Below are 16,377 nucleotides of genomic sequence, written 5' to 3' on the forward strand. Positions count from 1 at the left end.
GGTGGAAGTAGAGGAAGCTTACAAGCAAGCCATAGGGGTAAAGAAGCTGGTGAGGGTCAGGTAATTGTAGATATTTTGAAGGACGGAGGAGAGATTGTGCTAGAAAACCTAGCCACACTGTATACGCAATGCCTCATGACCTCGACCGTACCATAAGCTTGGAAGAGCGCTAACATTATCTTAATTAGGGAATAATTACTCACAGGCATGCACCCAAGCGCAGCCATATGGCTACAAAAGAAAGCTTTCCAGAAAACTTTTCTTGCACTAACAGCTTTTATTTGCTTTTTAGAATACGTTTACAATATGTGATTTGCTGACGGCATTACCTTACTATGTTAGGTAGGGGACGAATTGCAAAGCTTCATCGAGGACCTAGACGGGGAAAAGAGAACGATGGGTCTAAAAATTAATAAGCAGAAAACTAAAGTAACGTTCAGCATCCTCGAAAGAGAACAGCAGTTTACAACAAGCAGCGAAGATTAGAAGAGGTAAGGGAATACGTCCAGTCAAGACAGGTGGCGGCTGCGGATCTGGGCCGCGAGAGTGAAATAAGAATGGGATGGAGTGCCTTTTGCAGATACTCTGAGATCATAAATTGCAATTTATTAGTATCAGTCAAAAAGAAAGTATATAACAGCTGAATCTTAGCGGCACTCAGCTATAGGGCAGAACGGAAAGGGTTGAACTTAAACTGAGGACAACACAGTGGGTTTTTTAAGGGCAATTTAGGTGTAACGTTAATCGACAGGAAGAGATCCGAGTGGGTCAGGGAAAAAACGGCAGGCAATGACATCCTAATAGGTATCTAGAAGAAACAGGCATGTATAGCCGCCGCGGTGGCTCAGTTGGTTATGGGGCTCGGCTGCTGGCCTGAAAGACGCGGGTTTGATCCTGTCCGCGGCGGTCCAATTTCGATGGAGGCGAAATTCTAGAGGCCAGTGTACTGTGCGGTGTCAGTGCACGTCAAAGAACCCTAGGTGGTCGAAATTTCCGGAGCCCTTCACTACGGCGACCCTCATCGCCTGCGTCGCTCTGGGACGTTGAATCCCCATAAACCAAACCATACTGAAACAGGTATGTGCAGGGCATGTAATGCGAAAAGGCATGACATGCGGTGGTCTTCAAGAGTGATGGAGTGGATTCCAAGAAAAGGCAAGCATAGCAGAGGGCAACAAAAAATCAGGTGGACGAATGAGATTAGGAGGTTCGCCGGAATAAGGTGACCGGAGGCTGGCACAGGATAGAGCTAAAGGAGCACTGAGGGCAGCGCCCCCAGTAGAAATTGATTCTCTGGCTGTTTACGGCTATGTTGACGTTTGTCCGGCAGCAAAAAGACGCATTTAGCGCCGAGGAAATTAGATTTATCAATCTTCCCGCCAGTCGATTGAAACTAGTGACGTCCTTGCCGAAAAAAGACATGTTTCCACCGTTTCGAAGTGGATGCCGGTGCAGTGTAGCCTCGGGGCGTGCGCCCCAAAAATCGGCGTCGACGTACGCATTGTTTGCGAAACCGGCCTGTGACGGCGACACTTGTACTTTGTTTTCTTTTTGTCTTTTCTAGATTGTTAAAGAACCATTTTCGGTTAGAGTGGTTTCCTTATGATTAGACAGCGGCACCCTATCGAAACAACCTTACTTCTATTTGTCCTGAGTGCCCCTTTAATTGAGAGATGTGGGAGGCTTTTGTCCTGCAGTATACATAGTTAGACTGATGATGTTGATGGCGAACCACAGCGCATAAGGCTTAATGTCTAGCAAACACGTTTGTAGACTTCAACGGGGCCTCCCAGTGACATAGGCTAAGGAGGCGGTAAAAAGTACAGGAAAGTAATAATGTGCTGGAAATAAAACATAGCCAGAAGTGGCAGAAACTCAGAAGCATAGTGACGAGGCTAGGAGGCTTGCCTGGACTGGACGACCATAGCTTGTACACGATTAGCTGCAACCGTAGTAAATAAACCTGGCCAATGATAAAAAATTACGTCGATGACCAACATGTGCTGTGAATTAAAAAAAAAATATGAAATGATGCGTTGTAGAGAAGATCTGAAGCCGCTGTGATGAAAAAGTTTGAAGAAAACCGTCTTAAGACGCCATTTTGAAATTTCGGAAGCCTTCAGACATTCTTACAAAGATCCACGGCCAGTGGCAGCCTGCGTGAGCGTTTATTTGCGGGAAGTTCCTGGCAGCGAAGTCCTTGAGTTTAAAATTGCAAATTACAGTTGCTTGGGCACTTGATGCGGCATTGGCTGATGCCGCTAATAACCCAGCAGCTCGCACGTTGCAGCTCGATCGCCGCTACTTCAACGCACGGCGGAGCCAAACCAAATGCATGCAGTGCTGGCGACAGTCCTTCCACCACTTTCTGTGCACCGACAGGCGTCGGGCAAATAAATTGCCATGCTTGAAAACGCAAGGAACTGCCCGTTGGCATTAGTACGCGTCGGGACAAGAAACGCGAAGGCGGTAGGGGGCACGTCCGTACATTTTCGCAAGTGGTCGTGCTGTCCAGAAGCTTTCGAACCGGTACGTTTAAGTTGTGGGTGACAGCCACGCGTTAATTGGCTCACGCTACTGCAGGCCTGATTCGTCGTATACGACCTGATTCGTCGTATACGCGCTTGCGGCGCACGTGCTCGTACGGCCCGCCATCATCTGCGCTGTATCCTCCAGCCACGGACAATATGGCAGGCACAATTTCAACGTCTCACCCGCAGACAGTGCAACTCCCTTGACACTATCAATCGTGAGGCTATGCGCGCCTAAACACATCTCTCCCGTCTAACACCCATACCGTGCTTCAGGAGTATTCCGACCACAATACACTCAGTGAAATCATCGACCAGCGGGTGGCAAGCAGCTCGCAAACAGCCTCTACAACTTCATCGTTTAAAGACACCCCCTCCGTGATTGTACTGTCAGCTCACAGACAATCACCCTACTGTTTCTCCGTCGGTATCAGCCGCTCATCTGCCTGAAGGGTCCATATTGTATACTGATACATCACATACTACAGAGCTGGGAGTTACTGCTGCGTATAGTTGTTCACATCCACACGTTGACTCTCGTTCGACATGTACTGCGGATACGTGCACTCCCCTGGCATTGGAACTTCAAGCCATTTGCAATGCCATTGCTTCCCTCCTGCTCGTTCCCACATTCAATATGGTTCATGTTTACACAGACTCCCTCGTCGCCCTTAAACAGCTTAAGGCTGTTCGACGCACATTACAGATTCCGTTAATGTGCTCTGCGTAAAGTACCCATGTCCTGTGCAACTACACTGGATTCGGAGCCATGCTCAGGATCCACATAACATTCAAGTGGCTGCTATGACACACCTTGACACATCAGACGACCCGCCACCTTCCCCTCTCCCCCAGATCCGTTCCTGTTCCATGTTTCCGGTTCCCAAGTTCGGCGCCAGAGAACATGCGCTCTAATTCCTCTGTGTTCGCACCCTCTCCCCCTAGTCTTACTGCGTCGGATCTGCGCAGGGGCGGCTCTGACTCCATCTCTCCGTCATCGGTACGTGGCGTGAAAAAGATGATCTGCCAGCAACTGACAGGTGCTTTCACTGTGGCGCACCGGACATTTGTGATGTGCGACACTTGTAGCGGACGTGCCCAGCAACGTCTCCTGTTAGAAAACGGCCCCTCAGGGAGGTGGACCTGGGGTGCAACCGCGAATGTGATTATGAGAAGTGGACAATGGACATGCAGGCACCACAACGGCAACCTCTACGACTACTTCGGCGAAGCTGAACTTCACTCCTTTTAACTTTCCGTCTCCTGCATTCCATTCTCCATTTCTCAACTTATGCCTCATGGTTCACTTCTCAAATAAAAACAAAAGTTTGCTGTTGGCCATTGTCAATCAGTGATGACCAGGACATAACTTAGTGTGGGCAATTAAAAAGAAGAAATAAAAAAATTATTGCAGGCACTTAAATGTCTCATAAGTGCGGGAAGGCGAAAGCCGTTTGCGACTCATTGCTCTGATTTGAATTTGCCACGCTAGAATTCATTATCATTCAATATCATCACTGTGTATAAATCTTAACTAATCCTTGTACCAGCACCAGGGCTGTGTCGTAGTGATTAAGGTAGCTCGGCATACGCGTGGGAGGTAGCAGGTGGGTTGGAATTCTGTGCAGTGCCACATGCGATTCACTCCAGGTTGGCATTTCACCCTACCGAAAGACTGTGACGGTAACTGGACACTGCTCCCTCGCCGGGTTGCGGGTTGCGTGCAGTCCTCCTCCATCTGAAGCGACCATTCTTCAGAAGTTTTACCTTAACCTTTTTAGTTCCCGAGTTAAGATTTCCGGCACGTGCCAAGGCCCCAATTTTACAGGTCCGGTTGTGATCACGTGACGAGGTCACGTCACCTAGGTGGCGATGTAACAGACGGACACGGTCACGTGACCTAGGATGTAACGGACGTACGGTCACCGCGAGTATGAGCCATTAAATGCTTTCGCCTTAATATAGCCCAGCTCACAGACATTAAACGAAGGGCTCAGACATATCTGGGCCTGGGACCCAGTTTACGCTTTGAGTTGTTGCACGAAGATGAATCTAGCCCGCTAGCAGCCAGCCTGTGTCCGAACTTTGCCATGCCCTATGCACAGGCCGGGCGGCGTGACAAGGTGAAAATCATGTTCAACACGCCTCTGGGCGTGCTGTTCGGGGTGCCTAAATACGCGGACGCCCTGTGGGAGGTAGTCAAGGAGCGGGACATCGCCGTCAACCTCAGGCACGAGCTGGTCCAGGTGCGCCCTGCTAGGAGGGAGGCCGTCTTCCGCTTGCTTGACAGCAAGGACGATCCCAAGGAGACCGTTACGTTCAAGGTATGCTGTTTGCTGCCATGTACGTATTTAACTCATGGAAGCAATGCTTCTATGAGTTAATTATTTTATTTTCGTGCATGTATACATGCACTAAAAATTTCAAAAAGGTCTTAGTACAAATTTATTTTATCGTTTTTTTAGGGCTACTTTGGTGTTCGTCTGGCAGTAAAAGACGAGTTGATTGCCGGTAAAATACGGGATGCTTTAATGAGCTTGCACTGGATTGGTCTAAACGCTGGTTAGCAGAAACGCTGTGTCCGTGTGAATGCCTTTTTCTGACGAACGGCTAATCAGAATAATTTCAACCGCAGTAGAGTTCCAATATGGAGCAGAGAAATCACTGGTTGTGGTGCCAAGCAGGCAAACTGAGCAGTGCTATGCCTTCCTGTAGACCGTTTACCAGGCGCATGGAGAAAACCTCTAATAACGAGTGATCAGTTGAAATCACAATGATAGATATGAATTTTGGTTACGTTTTTTAGTTCCTTTGTGCTGACATGCTAATATTTTGCAGTAGCAGAAATGGGGCGACGAGTTCCCAAAATGCACCATTCTAATCATGAGGACCCGCTGTGTGCAATTTCTCACGAGTCGTCTGCAAAATTCAGTTCGAGAAATGTTACCAAGAGACGATCTCAGTGAGGCAGTAGTGCGACCTTATCAAGGATCCAGCAAATGAGCTGAAGTTGAAATGAGCCCATGGCATGGTTGGCACACAATACCTTCGACAAGACAAGGAAACTGAAATTAATGAAAATTTTGAGCGTGTTTTCGACACTAGGTGTGAGGTTTAAGTGTCCGCGTGTGGATCGGGCCTCTAATTTAGCTGTGCTTCAATCAGTATCCTCTTTTCGCGACGGTGCAGTACAACATGCTGCACGTGACGCCTCCCATGACGGCGCCGGCGGCTCTCAAGACGGGGCCCACGTTCGCCGACGCAGCCGGCTTCCTGGACGTGGACAGCGAGACGCTGCAGCACAAGCGCTACCCCAACGTGTTCGGCATCGGCGACTGCACCAACGTCCCCACATCCAAGACAGCCGCCGCCGTAGGTCAGTGGCGCTCACGTTTCTAGGACAGTGGCAGCTCTGGCGGAACGGGATGATGCCAAAGATGGATCGGAGCTGCTCGAAGGCTGGCCTCATCTGCTTGTCCGAATTACAACTCTCCTCTGAGAACGCTTGTTGAGCGTTTTTTGGCATTTATTGGCTGCCACGAGGCCTTTAGAAGTTTTAATTCTTCTCAGAGGCACTTGAGAGTACTCTATCGCTCACATAGCCAGATCAGTAGGGGTAGGTTGCCTTTCGAGCCATTGGATGTCGCTTCTGGGTGCAGCCATATCACGAATTCTCTGCACGCACGCACGCACGCACGCACGCACGCACGCACGCACGCACGCACGCACGCACGCACGCACGCACGCACGCACGCACGCACGCACGCACGCACGCACGCACGCACGCACGCACGCACGCACACACGCACACACGCACGCACGCACGCACGCACACACACACACACACACACACACACACACACACACACACACACACACACACACACACACACACACACACACACACACACACACACACACACACACACACACACACACACACACACACACACACACACACACACACACACACACACACACACACACACACACACACACACACACACACACACACACACACACACACACACACACACACACACACACACACACACACACACACACACACACACACACACACATATCCTGCCGCGAGATTTGTACATGTTTACTTCGCATTGTTACAAGCGCAATATTATAGTATAGTTCTTAAAACGTTGTTCATCTCAACTGAGCGTGTTGCAAACACTTTGCAAAAATTCTTAAAAGAATAACACTGCTCTGTAAAGTAAGATACTAAGTACGAACACTGTTTGAAACACTGCTCTCTATACGCTGCCGCTAAAACACGGCGTTACCAATTTCTTCTTCTTATCGCAAGGTGAGTTGCTTTGCGTAGATTCGCAAGAAGCGACGATATTGCTTCTGATAGATCGAAACGACGCACGACCGCTTCTGCGATGTTTTGGGCCATTGGAACGTTCCACCACCGCGAACCACGATCGACGGCTGCCAAGTGTGCGTGCTGGTGTAGCCGCTTTCGAGTACTCTAAAGCTTACAAAGGGGCTATTCGGCCGACTAAAGATTTCGCATTCGAATTTCTCCTCTGCAGTGCTGTTTTTTTGTCGGCCTCTCTTCACCGCCGACAGACTTTATTAAAGCGTTTTACCTGTCATCACTAAAAACTCTTTTTTTTTTAAAGCGGGAGAGCTCGGAATCCTGCGCAAGAACCTTACGAGGGTCATGGAAGGCAAGGAAGCAAGCAATAAGGTATGCTCGCGCACAGAAGGCGCGCAGTGATGATCTTCAACAATAGCGATGATCAGAAGTGCAAGCCGGAGGAACCTGTAAAATTAAGGCATTGAAATGGATTTTAATTCGCCCGGTGTGTGCTGCTGCAGCTAATGATAAACGGCGTAATCACAAATGCGGAAAAAACATCCCGCAACTTTGCTCGAATGCAAGAGAAAAAAAAAACTAGCAGAGCACGAGCTAGCGGACCACTCTGCCAAACATTTTGTCTGCAGCGCGTGAAAAACACCTAATGCAGGTGCACTCTGAACGCCAAGCTATTAATGACACTACGCGCACAAATGGCAGTAAGGCGAGTTGGAAATCACGCTTGTACGATGCACAAAATGTAAGGACGAAACGAGACCAACATAGCAAGGCGCTAACTTCTAACTAATAACTAATGCACTCGGTCGGCTTCTTTCCTGCTTATGTCATTGTGGGATAATCCTCACCTTTTGTCGTATTTATTTTCTAGATTCATTTCAACGTGATAATTTATTTTTAACGCGAATAGCTTTTTTTAGCTGCTGTGGCAGTTTTCTTCATCTGAACGAATGACGTCACCAAGAGGCAAAGGAGAGCGCCTAGTGGAACGGTCTCGGTAGGGGGTGGAGTGAGAGGAGCAATCGAGGCCACAGGGGAACGACTGTGATTTCTGGCGTCCGGTGTGCAATATTGACAGTTCACTTCGTACTAAGAAGGAGCGTTGCGTTGGTGTCTGCTAAAGTAAAGGAGAATTGGAAGAGCGCCGTCGTTCACGCACCGAGAAAGCATGTCAACGCTAATCTTGCTTGTACGCGCGTTGGAATTCAGCGATCCACGTACATTCATGGATAATTCAGCGGGATAAGGAAGCTATTCGCTTGCTTAGGTAATGATCTTCTATAATTTCTGCATGAATTTTTTTGTTAGAGCGCTATGCTTCGCAAATTTTGCTTTGTGTTACGCGCAAGGCCTAATCTGAATACAATAATTTATTATATCTGTTGAAATTACAGCAAAACTAAATACCGGCGTCGATGACATTTTACGCTGATGTCATCAAAACTTCTTACCCTTCAAAAACAACATTCACGGCATTTAGCTCCAATCACAAGGCTCGAGGACACATATTCCATCGAAGCAGCTAGCAGATGCACTTTTCATGACACCATTATCCATACAAATGAAAATATACTACGCACATCTCATATTTAAAACAACAGTGCACTCGCCCTATTAGACATTGCCTAAAATCATGGCCTTTTCTCAGCCAAGAATCTTAAATATCATCCTGCACATTTATTCATAGTAACTTCAATTACTGCATCACATTATGGGAAAACACGTACCCATCTGATCTAAATGGACTTAGAAATATCGAAAACTAGGCGGTTTATATAAAAACCTATTCTTCCTACGTACTCTCACTTCTTAACCATAATAAAATTTTGTCATTCTTGCAGCCTTGCTCTTCAAAGCAATACGCGGCTCCATAACCTCAAATGTATTAAGTAGGAAGCCATGATTAATAATAACCAAACAAGGCGTGCCAAGGACGATAACTTTTATTACCAACCGTTCGAACAATCTACGGGACGCACACCACTTAGTTTGCATCATTAGTAATTTAGAATAAACCACCTTGACACTTCGAACAGTCATCATTGTTGCTCTAATTATAAACTATTATCCGGATTAATAAAATGGCGTTGCTCTAATGCTGTAAAACATTACCTCAATGATTTCATATGTGTAAGGGTGTATTATCGTAATTCGTAAATTCCACACAGTGTGTTTTTGGGTGATAAAGGCTGGCATGCAGGTTTCTAATACGGAGTTTTCTTGATTTTCATGATTCTTCTATTCGCTCTGTTTTGTTTGTTAATATTCAGCTGCCTTTGTTGTTCTGTGAAGATTGTTTTGCAAATGCTGATAAATTCATTAAGAGGACGTCCCGTTAAAGCCTTGAGCTTTGGGACTTCCTTCTGTATTTTATATCTACGTATTACTTATTTTACCTATCTTATATGTATTACCACTCTGATATGTATGTAAATAACCACTAATCTTTAGTGAGAACCTTTCTATGACATCGCTGCAAGAAGCGGCTGTGCCTTGGCCCCGAATTTTGGGGGTTAGAACTTATAATCTTATGACTTACATGGTTATAGTCTTGGCACAGATAATGTTGAATTGTTTTGTTTCTGGCGAGTTGGTTTTTGTTGCGTTGAATACTCCTTCCGTTTCTTGATTTCAGTACAAAACGGACTTTGTGCGCATTCTATTTTTTTTGTGTACGTCTGTTCACTGTTCTGTTCTTGCGGGTGTTTAATTTAGGCATGAGAAGTGCGCACTAATAAAATAACTAATGCCCGGCCTGAAGTGCTTCCACCTTTGACGAGCCATTTCTCGCTGTGCAGTACAACGGCTACACGTCGTGTCCCTTGGTAACAAGCTACAGCAAGTGCATCCTGGCCGAGTTCGACTCAAAGGCGGAACCACTGGAGACGTTCCCCTTCAACCAGGCCAAGGAGCGGCGAAGTATGTTTTACTTGAAGAGGGACATGCTGCCCTTCATCTACTGGACGCTGTTCCTACGGTGAGCGTGCGCCCGCGTCAGGCCGAAACCTGCTAACTACGGTTGTTGCTGAGGATACCAACAATGGAGGTGCGACAGTTGCTGCGGCAGAAATATGGACTCCTCAGATTGCAGCCAAAGCTGTGAAGCAGGTTTTCTGTTAGCCTTTGCAATCTTGTTACCGAATTATGATTCTTTAATGGTCGCGCTTACTGGGTTGAGTCCATTCACTTTCTCACTAAGGCTGCAGGTAGTAAAAGCTCGTTAATTCGACACTGACGGGACCGCGAAAAATTGTCGAATTAACCGAACGTCGAAATATCGAATGAACCACAAAAAACATGAAATTTGCCCCAGCATGACATACCTTTATTTGGCAAAGAAGTTTGTTATCGTCGTCTGCTTTTTCGGGCGAATTTGAGCGGCTACAATAGCTCTAACAGCTGCCAGATGCTCCGCGGCACGCGAACCATCCGGAATTTGTTCACAGAAGTCTTCCAGCACGGACAAGGCTTCTGCGGCTTCTTTCACCGTGCGCTTCGGCGTTTGGGGCAGGTGCTCACAATCGTCATCTTCCGACGAATCGTCGTTGTCGGCGCCTGTCACTTCTTGGATGATTTCGTCCTCGGTCAGCTGACCGGCAATGGCGACAACACGTAATCCGCGAGCCGCACGGCAGGAGGCAAAACGCTGTCGAAACAGCTGTCGTCTTCTGTGGTTGCGTCAGCTGCTTCTGTCGGCAGTTCCCCCACACCGCAGTTCGGTTGCAGAAAACCGCTGTGCCGAAAGCAGTTCGCAACAACTGCTGTAGGCGTGTTGGCCCATTCGTGCGCCAGAATGTTCAAAGCGCTGAGGAGCGTAATCGTACTTCTTCCCAGCTTCCATACAGAGAAGCATGCGCTGCAATACATGCTTTCTGTACTTGCATTTTATATGCTGGATTATGCCCTGGTCCATGGGCTAAAGGGCTGCGGTTGTATTCGGCGGGAGGAACACAAGCTTAATCCATTCCAGGCCCGACACCTTGCAGTGAGCACTGCAATTGTCCACAACCATGAGGACCTTCCGTTTCTCAGCTCGAAAACGCCGATCCATTTGATGAAGCCAGGACTGAAATATGCTGGACGTCATCCAAGCCTTCCTGTTGGCTTGGTATTCAACCGGAAGGCGCCGCGCGTTCTTGAAGCACCTTGGCTTCTGAGCCTTTCCGATCACTAGGAGAGGCAGACGCTCTGTTCCCGTCATGTTGGCGGCAAGTAGCACAGTGACCCTTTCTTTGCTTCTTTTCCCTGCTGTGCAGGGGTCACCTTTAAAGGTGATCGTCTTATCCGGGAGTGCTTTAAAGAAAAGCGCTGTTTCGTCGGCGTTAAATATATTCGGAGCGTCGTACGCAGCTAGGTGTTCACGAAGCCCTGTGATCCGCCACTCCTCGATCCTGTCTTCGTCCACGGATGCTCTTTCGCCACACACACTCTTAAAAGTCAGATTGTGATGGCTTCTGAAGCGAGCAAGCCAACCTTCAGAAGCTTTGAACTCTTCAAGGTTCATTTTTGTGGCGAACCTTTCAGCCTCGGCACAAATTAATGGCCCACTCACAGGGAGGTAGGCCTCACGTGCGTTTCTAATCCATCGAATTACGGCTTCTTCGAGTTCCGGATGGGCCGCAGTCCACAGTCGTTTCCTTTTGTCACCGTAGGCTTCACTGTCAAACGCCTCCATAATGCTGTTTTCATTCTTCACGTAAATGGCCAAGGTGGTGCTTTTAACATCATACTTGACCATCATGTCAGAGCGTGAAACACCATCCTTCAGCACCTTCAATATTTCCACTTTCGTGGCTAGGTCCTTCGCCTGGTTGTACTTCGGCCGCTTTGCCGGTGTTGCCATCGGAGTAGGACGCGATGGCGAGGCGCGCAGGCACGGCGCGCTACGCACTCGAAAACAGCACAGTAAACACGCTGGCAAAGCGCGCAATATCCAGAAAAGGCGTGTTAGGGTTCAATAACCGCGATCGTAGCAGCAAGAAACACGGGGCAACGACGACACACGCCAAAACGAGACTTGCTGAAGATAGGGTTAACACGACGACTGAGCACGACTTCAAGAGGCAACGAAGCACAAAGAAAGACACCGGGCGCTTCGGCCACTGCTAACCTTGCTTCCCTCGCCCTCTCTCGCACTGTTGACGATGACCGTACGGATGGCCTACGCTACATTCTTTTTTTCCAACTTTACAGTAGCGCCGCTCTTGGCGGGCCGTGGAACTAGGTCGAATTTACCGATGGGCGGTAAAATTTGTCCGAATTAACGAGAGTTCTGCCCCATAGACTCCTATATATAATTGTAGGGACCATGCGTGCAGGTCGAATTATCCGATTGTCCGAATTAACGGGGGTCGAATTAACGAGCTTTCACTGTAGCGATACACGAATCGCGTTCTGTAAGCAAGAAAGTAACACGCTTTAGGAGAGCGTGCGCTAATTCATACTTCCGTAAGATCCAAGGTGCGCTCCATGATGGGCTTTCAGCACGCAAGAGGCGAACCACCAGCGGACATTCACGTTACAGGTTCGTGCTGCTTATGGCGATGTTATGAATTGAAGAATGTGGTGAAGCGGTGTCATGAATTCTTGGATGGTGGAACTGATGATGATGACGAAAAAAACGGCCTGAGGCCCCCTTGGGTCAGTCACTGATGATGATTACAAAATCCAAGGTGAAACTTTTTCGAATAGGCGTGTCGTGATGAGGTAATTGCATGAACGCGTTCTCGAAGTGTCGAAGACCATGATTTATAAAGCCGCAACAGTGAAGTTATGATACAAGACATGTGCGATTGTAGTCGCCCGAGATACTCACCGACGAGTGCAAAACGAAACGCATGGATTACGTGTCAAACTTCCTCACGGGACCCGCACAGGAAGGTGACTGATTTGTGAAATCAGTAGTGACCCAGGCCGGTACATGAATTCTGCACAAAGCACTTGAATCCAAACAATAGCCTTAAATGGTGCCGGGCATGTTCCTCGAAATAACACATATTCAAGACGGGAAACTTGAAGCAACAAACTGATGGTTGCAGTGTTCTGTGGCAGACGGGGCATTGTACTGGTTAACTTCATGTCTCCAGAGTCAACAATTGATACTGCTTCACACTGAAGGTGTGCAAAGGCTATGGCGGTTCGTTGAAAACAAATGGAGGGTACTAATTACAAGTGACATATGCCCTCTTCTCTACAACGCTCGTGTTAACAGTGTGCACGCCACCACGTCATTTCTGGCAGGATTCACGTGGGGAGTGAATTCGAGTGATTTTCACTTGTCTCAACTTCTGAAAAAAGAAAAAGAAAATCTCGCTGGGCAATGGTGCAGCGATAACCAGTAGACATACAAAGGCGTAACACAGTCTACACAACAGGCGTGGAGCTTCTATTTCTAGGGCATCCAAAAGGTGGTTCCAAGTATAAGCAAGCGTTTGGAGAATTGTTGCAAATGTGTGGAAGAAGTCAGTTTTGTTGGGTAAAAATTTTCCACAGTCGAGCTGATCTTTGTATCCTTACTTTCCAGGCACGGCTGTATTCCAGATGCTTCAGAAAGGCGTTTCGTTGTTGAATGCATGTAGGCAGATATTGCAAATAATGGTTTTAATTTCCACGAACTGTCGCACTATCTGTCCTAAATGTTAAGATGCTCCGCCAAGCCTTCAGTCGTAGGTTTGTGCTGGCGGAATTTTGCACGTGCTAAACGCAATTTTGGCAGAGCGATATGTTAACACACAAACGCACATACGCACTGTCACGAGTGAGCCCCGAATGCCGAGCGAAAATTTTATACGCGTCTCAAAATATGCTCAGAAGCAAGCCCACCACTACCAAGGCACTGATGCCGAAACACACTCGCTCCACGCGTCTCTTCCTTCCCTAGGAAAGGAAAAAGAAGCGACATTCACAATACATTCAACTTGAGTTAGTAACAAAATGATTGTTCTAACTCGCTGATCAAAGCAATAAGTTTTTTGCTCAAAACATTTCTCATTTTCTTCCGTTTCAGGGGCTACTGGGAAGGACCCAGCATCTTTAGAAAAGCGATGCATCTCGGGTTCTCAAGGTGAAATACGCTGGAATTCCTGTTTCTGCCTTAAAAGCAGGTGCCAGCAGTGGATTGCGCCAGAGACAGTCCTGTGATTGTGGCGGCATCTTCAGCCGTGCTTAGTCTGCGCTTTACTTGGCCGCCTTTGGGACCCTTCTGCTGCGATGAACAAGAAGATTACTAAACATTTCCTTCTTATTTAACTTATCAGAATTAACGGAGACGAATTTCTTTTTGCGGGCTTCGTTTTGCGCCATGCGGTCATGCCTTTCATCAAGTACGTAAAAGTATGAAACGTACTGCATCGTGATGTACGAACGGACCACTAAGCGGCTAACAGTTTACACTGCTGCTAACAGTTTACTACGGCTGCTCAGTGGTTAGGGCTACTGAGCCGTAGTACCCGGGTTCGAACTCGGTCCGTGGCGGCTGCCTTTCGATGGAGGCAAAATGCGATAGCGCCCGTGTGCTATGCTATGTCAGTGCGCGCTAAAGATCCTCAGTGGTCGAAAATATTACCCCAGCCCAGCATTACGACACCTCTTTCTTTCTTCTTTTACTCCCACCTTCATCCCTTGCCTCATGACGCGGTTCAGCTGTTCACTGAGGAGTGAGACATCCACTGCGCCTTTCAGTTCGGTCCTTGAAACCAAGTTTTCAAGTTATCGACAAGCAGTTATGACATACCAGAGCTTTTGTGAAGGTGTCGCCACCAATTTTCAATAGTTTTTGTTCTTTTGTTATGTTGTGTGATAAATGCCGGGATGATAACACGCACATGTTCCTCGTGACGCGGATGTCTGCATATGTGAAATAGCTAGACTTCTTATATAACGTGTTATTTTCAATAAACGTTTGTTGTGAGGTCTGTGTTTGTCTGTGAGTTTGTTGTTGTTTTTGCGCTGTTCAGGTCTTGAAAGAGAGAAGAAACTTTATTGCTGCCTTGTGATTACGCGAGTGGTGCGCCCAGAACCGGGAAACCTGTTGTACGGAACTCCAGGCTTGGTCGATCAGCTGTCGCTGAAGGAGAAGTTCTGTGTGAGGCAGCCTTCTATCCCAATGTTAACGGCTGGTTTCCTCGCTGTCGTGTTCTGTAAATAGTTCGACGCAGTTTGAGACCATGTGGATGAGGTCGGGGACCTCCCCAAAGGCTGGGTATAGGTTAGTCAGGTCTTTTCTGGCCAGATTTTGTTGTTTGGAAGCGTGCGTGCTTGTATGTTCGTTAGTGTTGTGGTTTCTCTCCTATGGAGTTGTTTGCGAGGTTGCGCGTATTTCCTTCTCAAGGACGTATACGCATCGACATTGGCAAAAGTAACTAGGCCGCATGGTTTGCTTCACAGTAGTATAGAGCTGCGTCTATGCCACCTCTTAAGCTCTAAATCTCTGTTCGGAAAGGAGAACCCTTGTACTAACCTCGTAATACCTACTGATGCCTAGGGATGCCGTAAGGGCACTTCGCTATTAAGCTCAGAATTCAACCATGCAGCCTGTTTACTTTTGGCAAAGGGGCTATCAGCTAGACCTTCTTGCCATCATTTTGCAACAAACTCTACTGATTGCGTAGAGCGACGGGAACAATTGCTGGTACCGACGGTGGTGGTATCACGGTACGCAGTGTTACGGTACGCAGTCGCGAAGCGAAGACGACGTTGTTGTGTCGCTGGGAAGCGTCCTCGTCTTCGTCGACTGCCCAGCGACACAACAACGTCGTCTTTGCTTCGCGACTGCGTACCGTAACAATATGCATCAGAGGACGACTAGGCTCCAGTTACTAAAATGCCTTGCGTTATCATGTGACTTTCCAAATTCGACCATAGCATGTTTACTCGTACTTTCAGCATGTGCCATAACGACGCTTTTCATCATGCAAGACACAGGCTAGTTGGATGAAGTTGGTTATTAACCGCCACACTTTCATATTTGCCGGCTAGGGGCAGAAAGAACATGGCAGTTGTGCGAAGACGAGTTTAAGTAGCAAAAAAAAAATGTTTTGCAACAGCGCAGAACGAAGCAAAAGAGGCGATCAAGGAATGGGACAAAGAAGTATGGGCAGATCATTGCCGCAATATGATGAAATACTCCCGAGGTGCTGACCACAGATCGGGAATGGGTATGGGCTCTGCGCACGAGTAACTCCGGCGAGACGCCCCTCGCGGCGGAAAGGGCAGGCCGGTCGGAAAAGGCGAGCCCGCTCCGCACAGATGCGGCGAAACTGCGCGAGCTTTCGTCGTATTCTTCCTTCATTCTTTGCATTGGCAGCATTCTGTGCTCACACATCAATTACTGCGCAGAAATATGCAATAGCACAAACTTGAACTCGCCGGAGACAAGGCTTTTCACGCCTCCAAACAAGCTCAACCAAGCAAAGCGACGCGAACGGTGGATGGCTCTCATTCCGACGGGCAGTAAGCGGGCTGTCATGTCTGGACTCGCCGCAGGACGTTCTTCGCGTAATGAAAAAA

The 16,377-nt window shown here is 47.8% G+C and overlaps 1 protein-coding gene across 1 annotated transcript in view; it reads left to right on the plus strand.

The window, feature by feature from the left end:
* Nucleotides 1–14,780, plus strand: part of LOC144136249 (sulfide:quinone oxidoreductase, mitochondrial-like) — a 30,634-nt gene extending 15,854 nt beyond the window's left edge. Inside the window, exons 6-10 of the mRNA XM_077668440.1 lie at nucleotides 4,637–4,855; nucleotides 5,721–5,907; nucleotides 7,175–7,242; nucleotides 9,669–9,847; nucleotides 13,877–14,780. Of these exons, the coding sequence (XP_077524566.1) occupies nucleotides 4,637–4,855; nucleotides 5,721–5,907; nucleotides 7,175–7,242; nucleotides 9,669–9,847; nucleotides 13,877–13,937 (714 nt within the window). The 3' untranslated portion in view covers nucleotides 13,938–14,780. The remainder of the gene's footprint in view (nucleotides 1–4,636; nucleotides 4,856–5,720; nucleotides 5,908–7,174; nucleotides 7,243–9,668; nucleotides 9,848–13,876) is intronic.
* Nucleotides 14,781–16,377: the final 1,597 nt, after the last annotated feature.

The sequence above is a fragment of the Amblyomma americanum genome, chromosome 6 (genome assembly GCF_052857255.1).
Source record: "Amblyomma americanum isolate KBUSLIRL-KWMA chromosome 6, ASM5285725v1, whole genome shotgun sequence".
In the NCBI taxonomy this organism is placed as follows: Eukaryota; Metazoa; Arthropoda; class Arachnida; order Ixodida; family Ixodidae; genus Amblyomma; species Amblyomma americanum.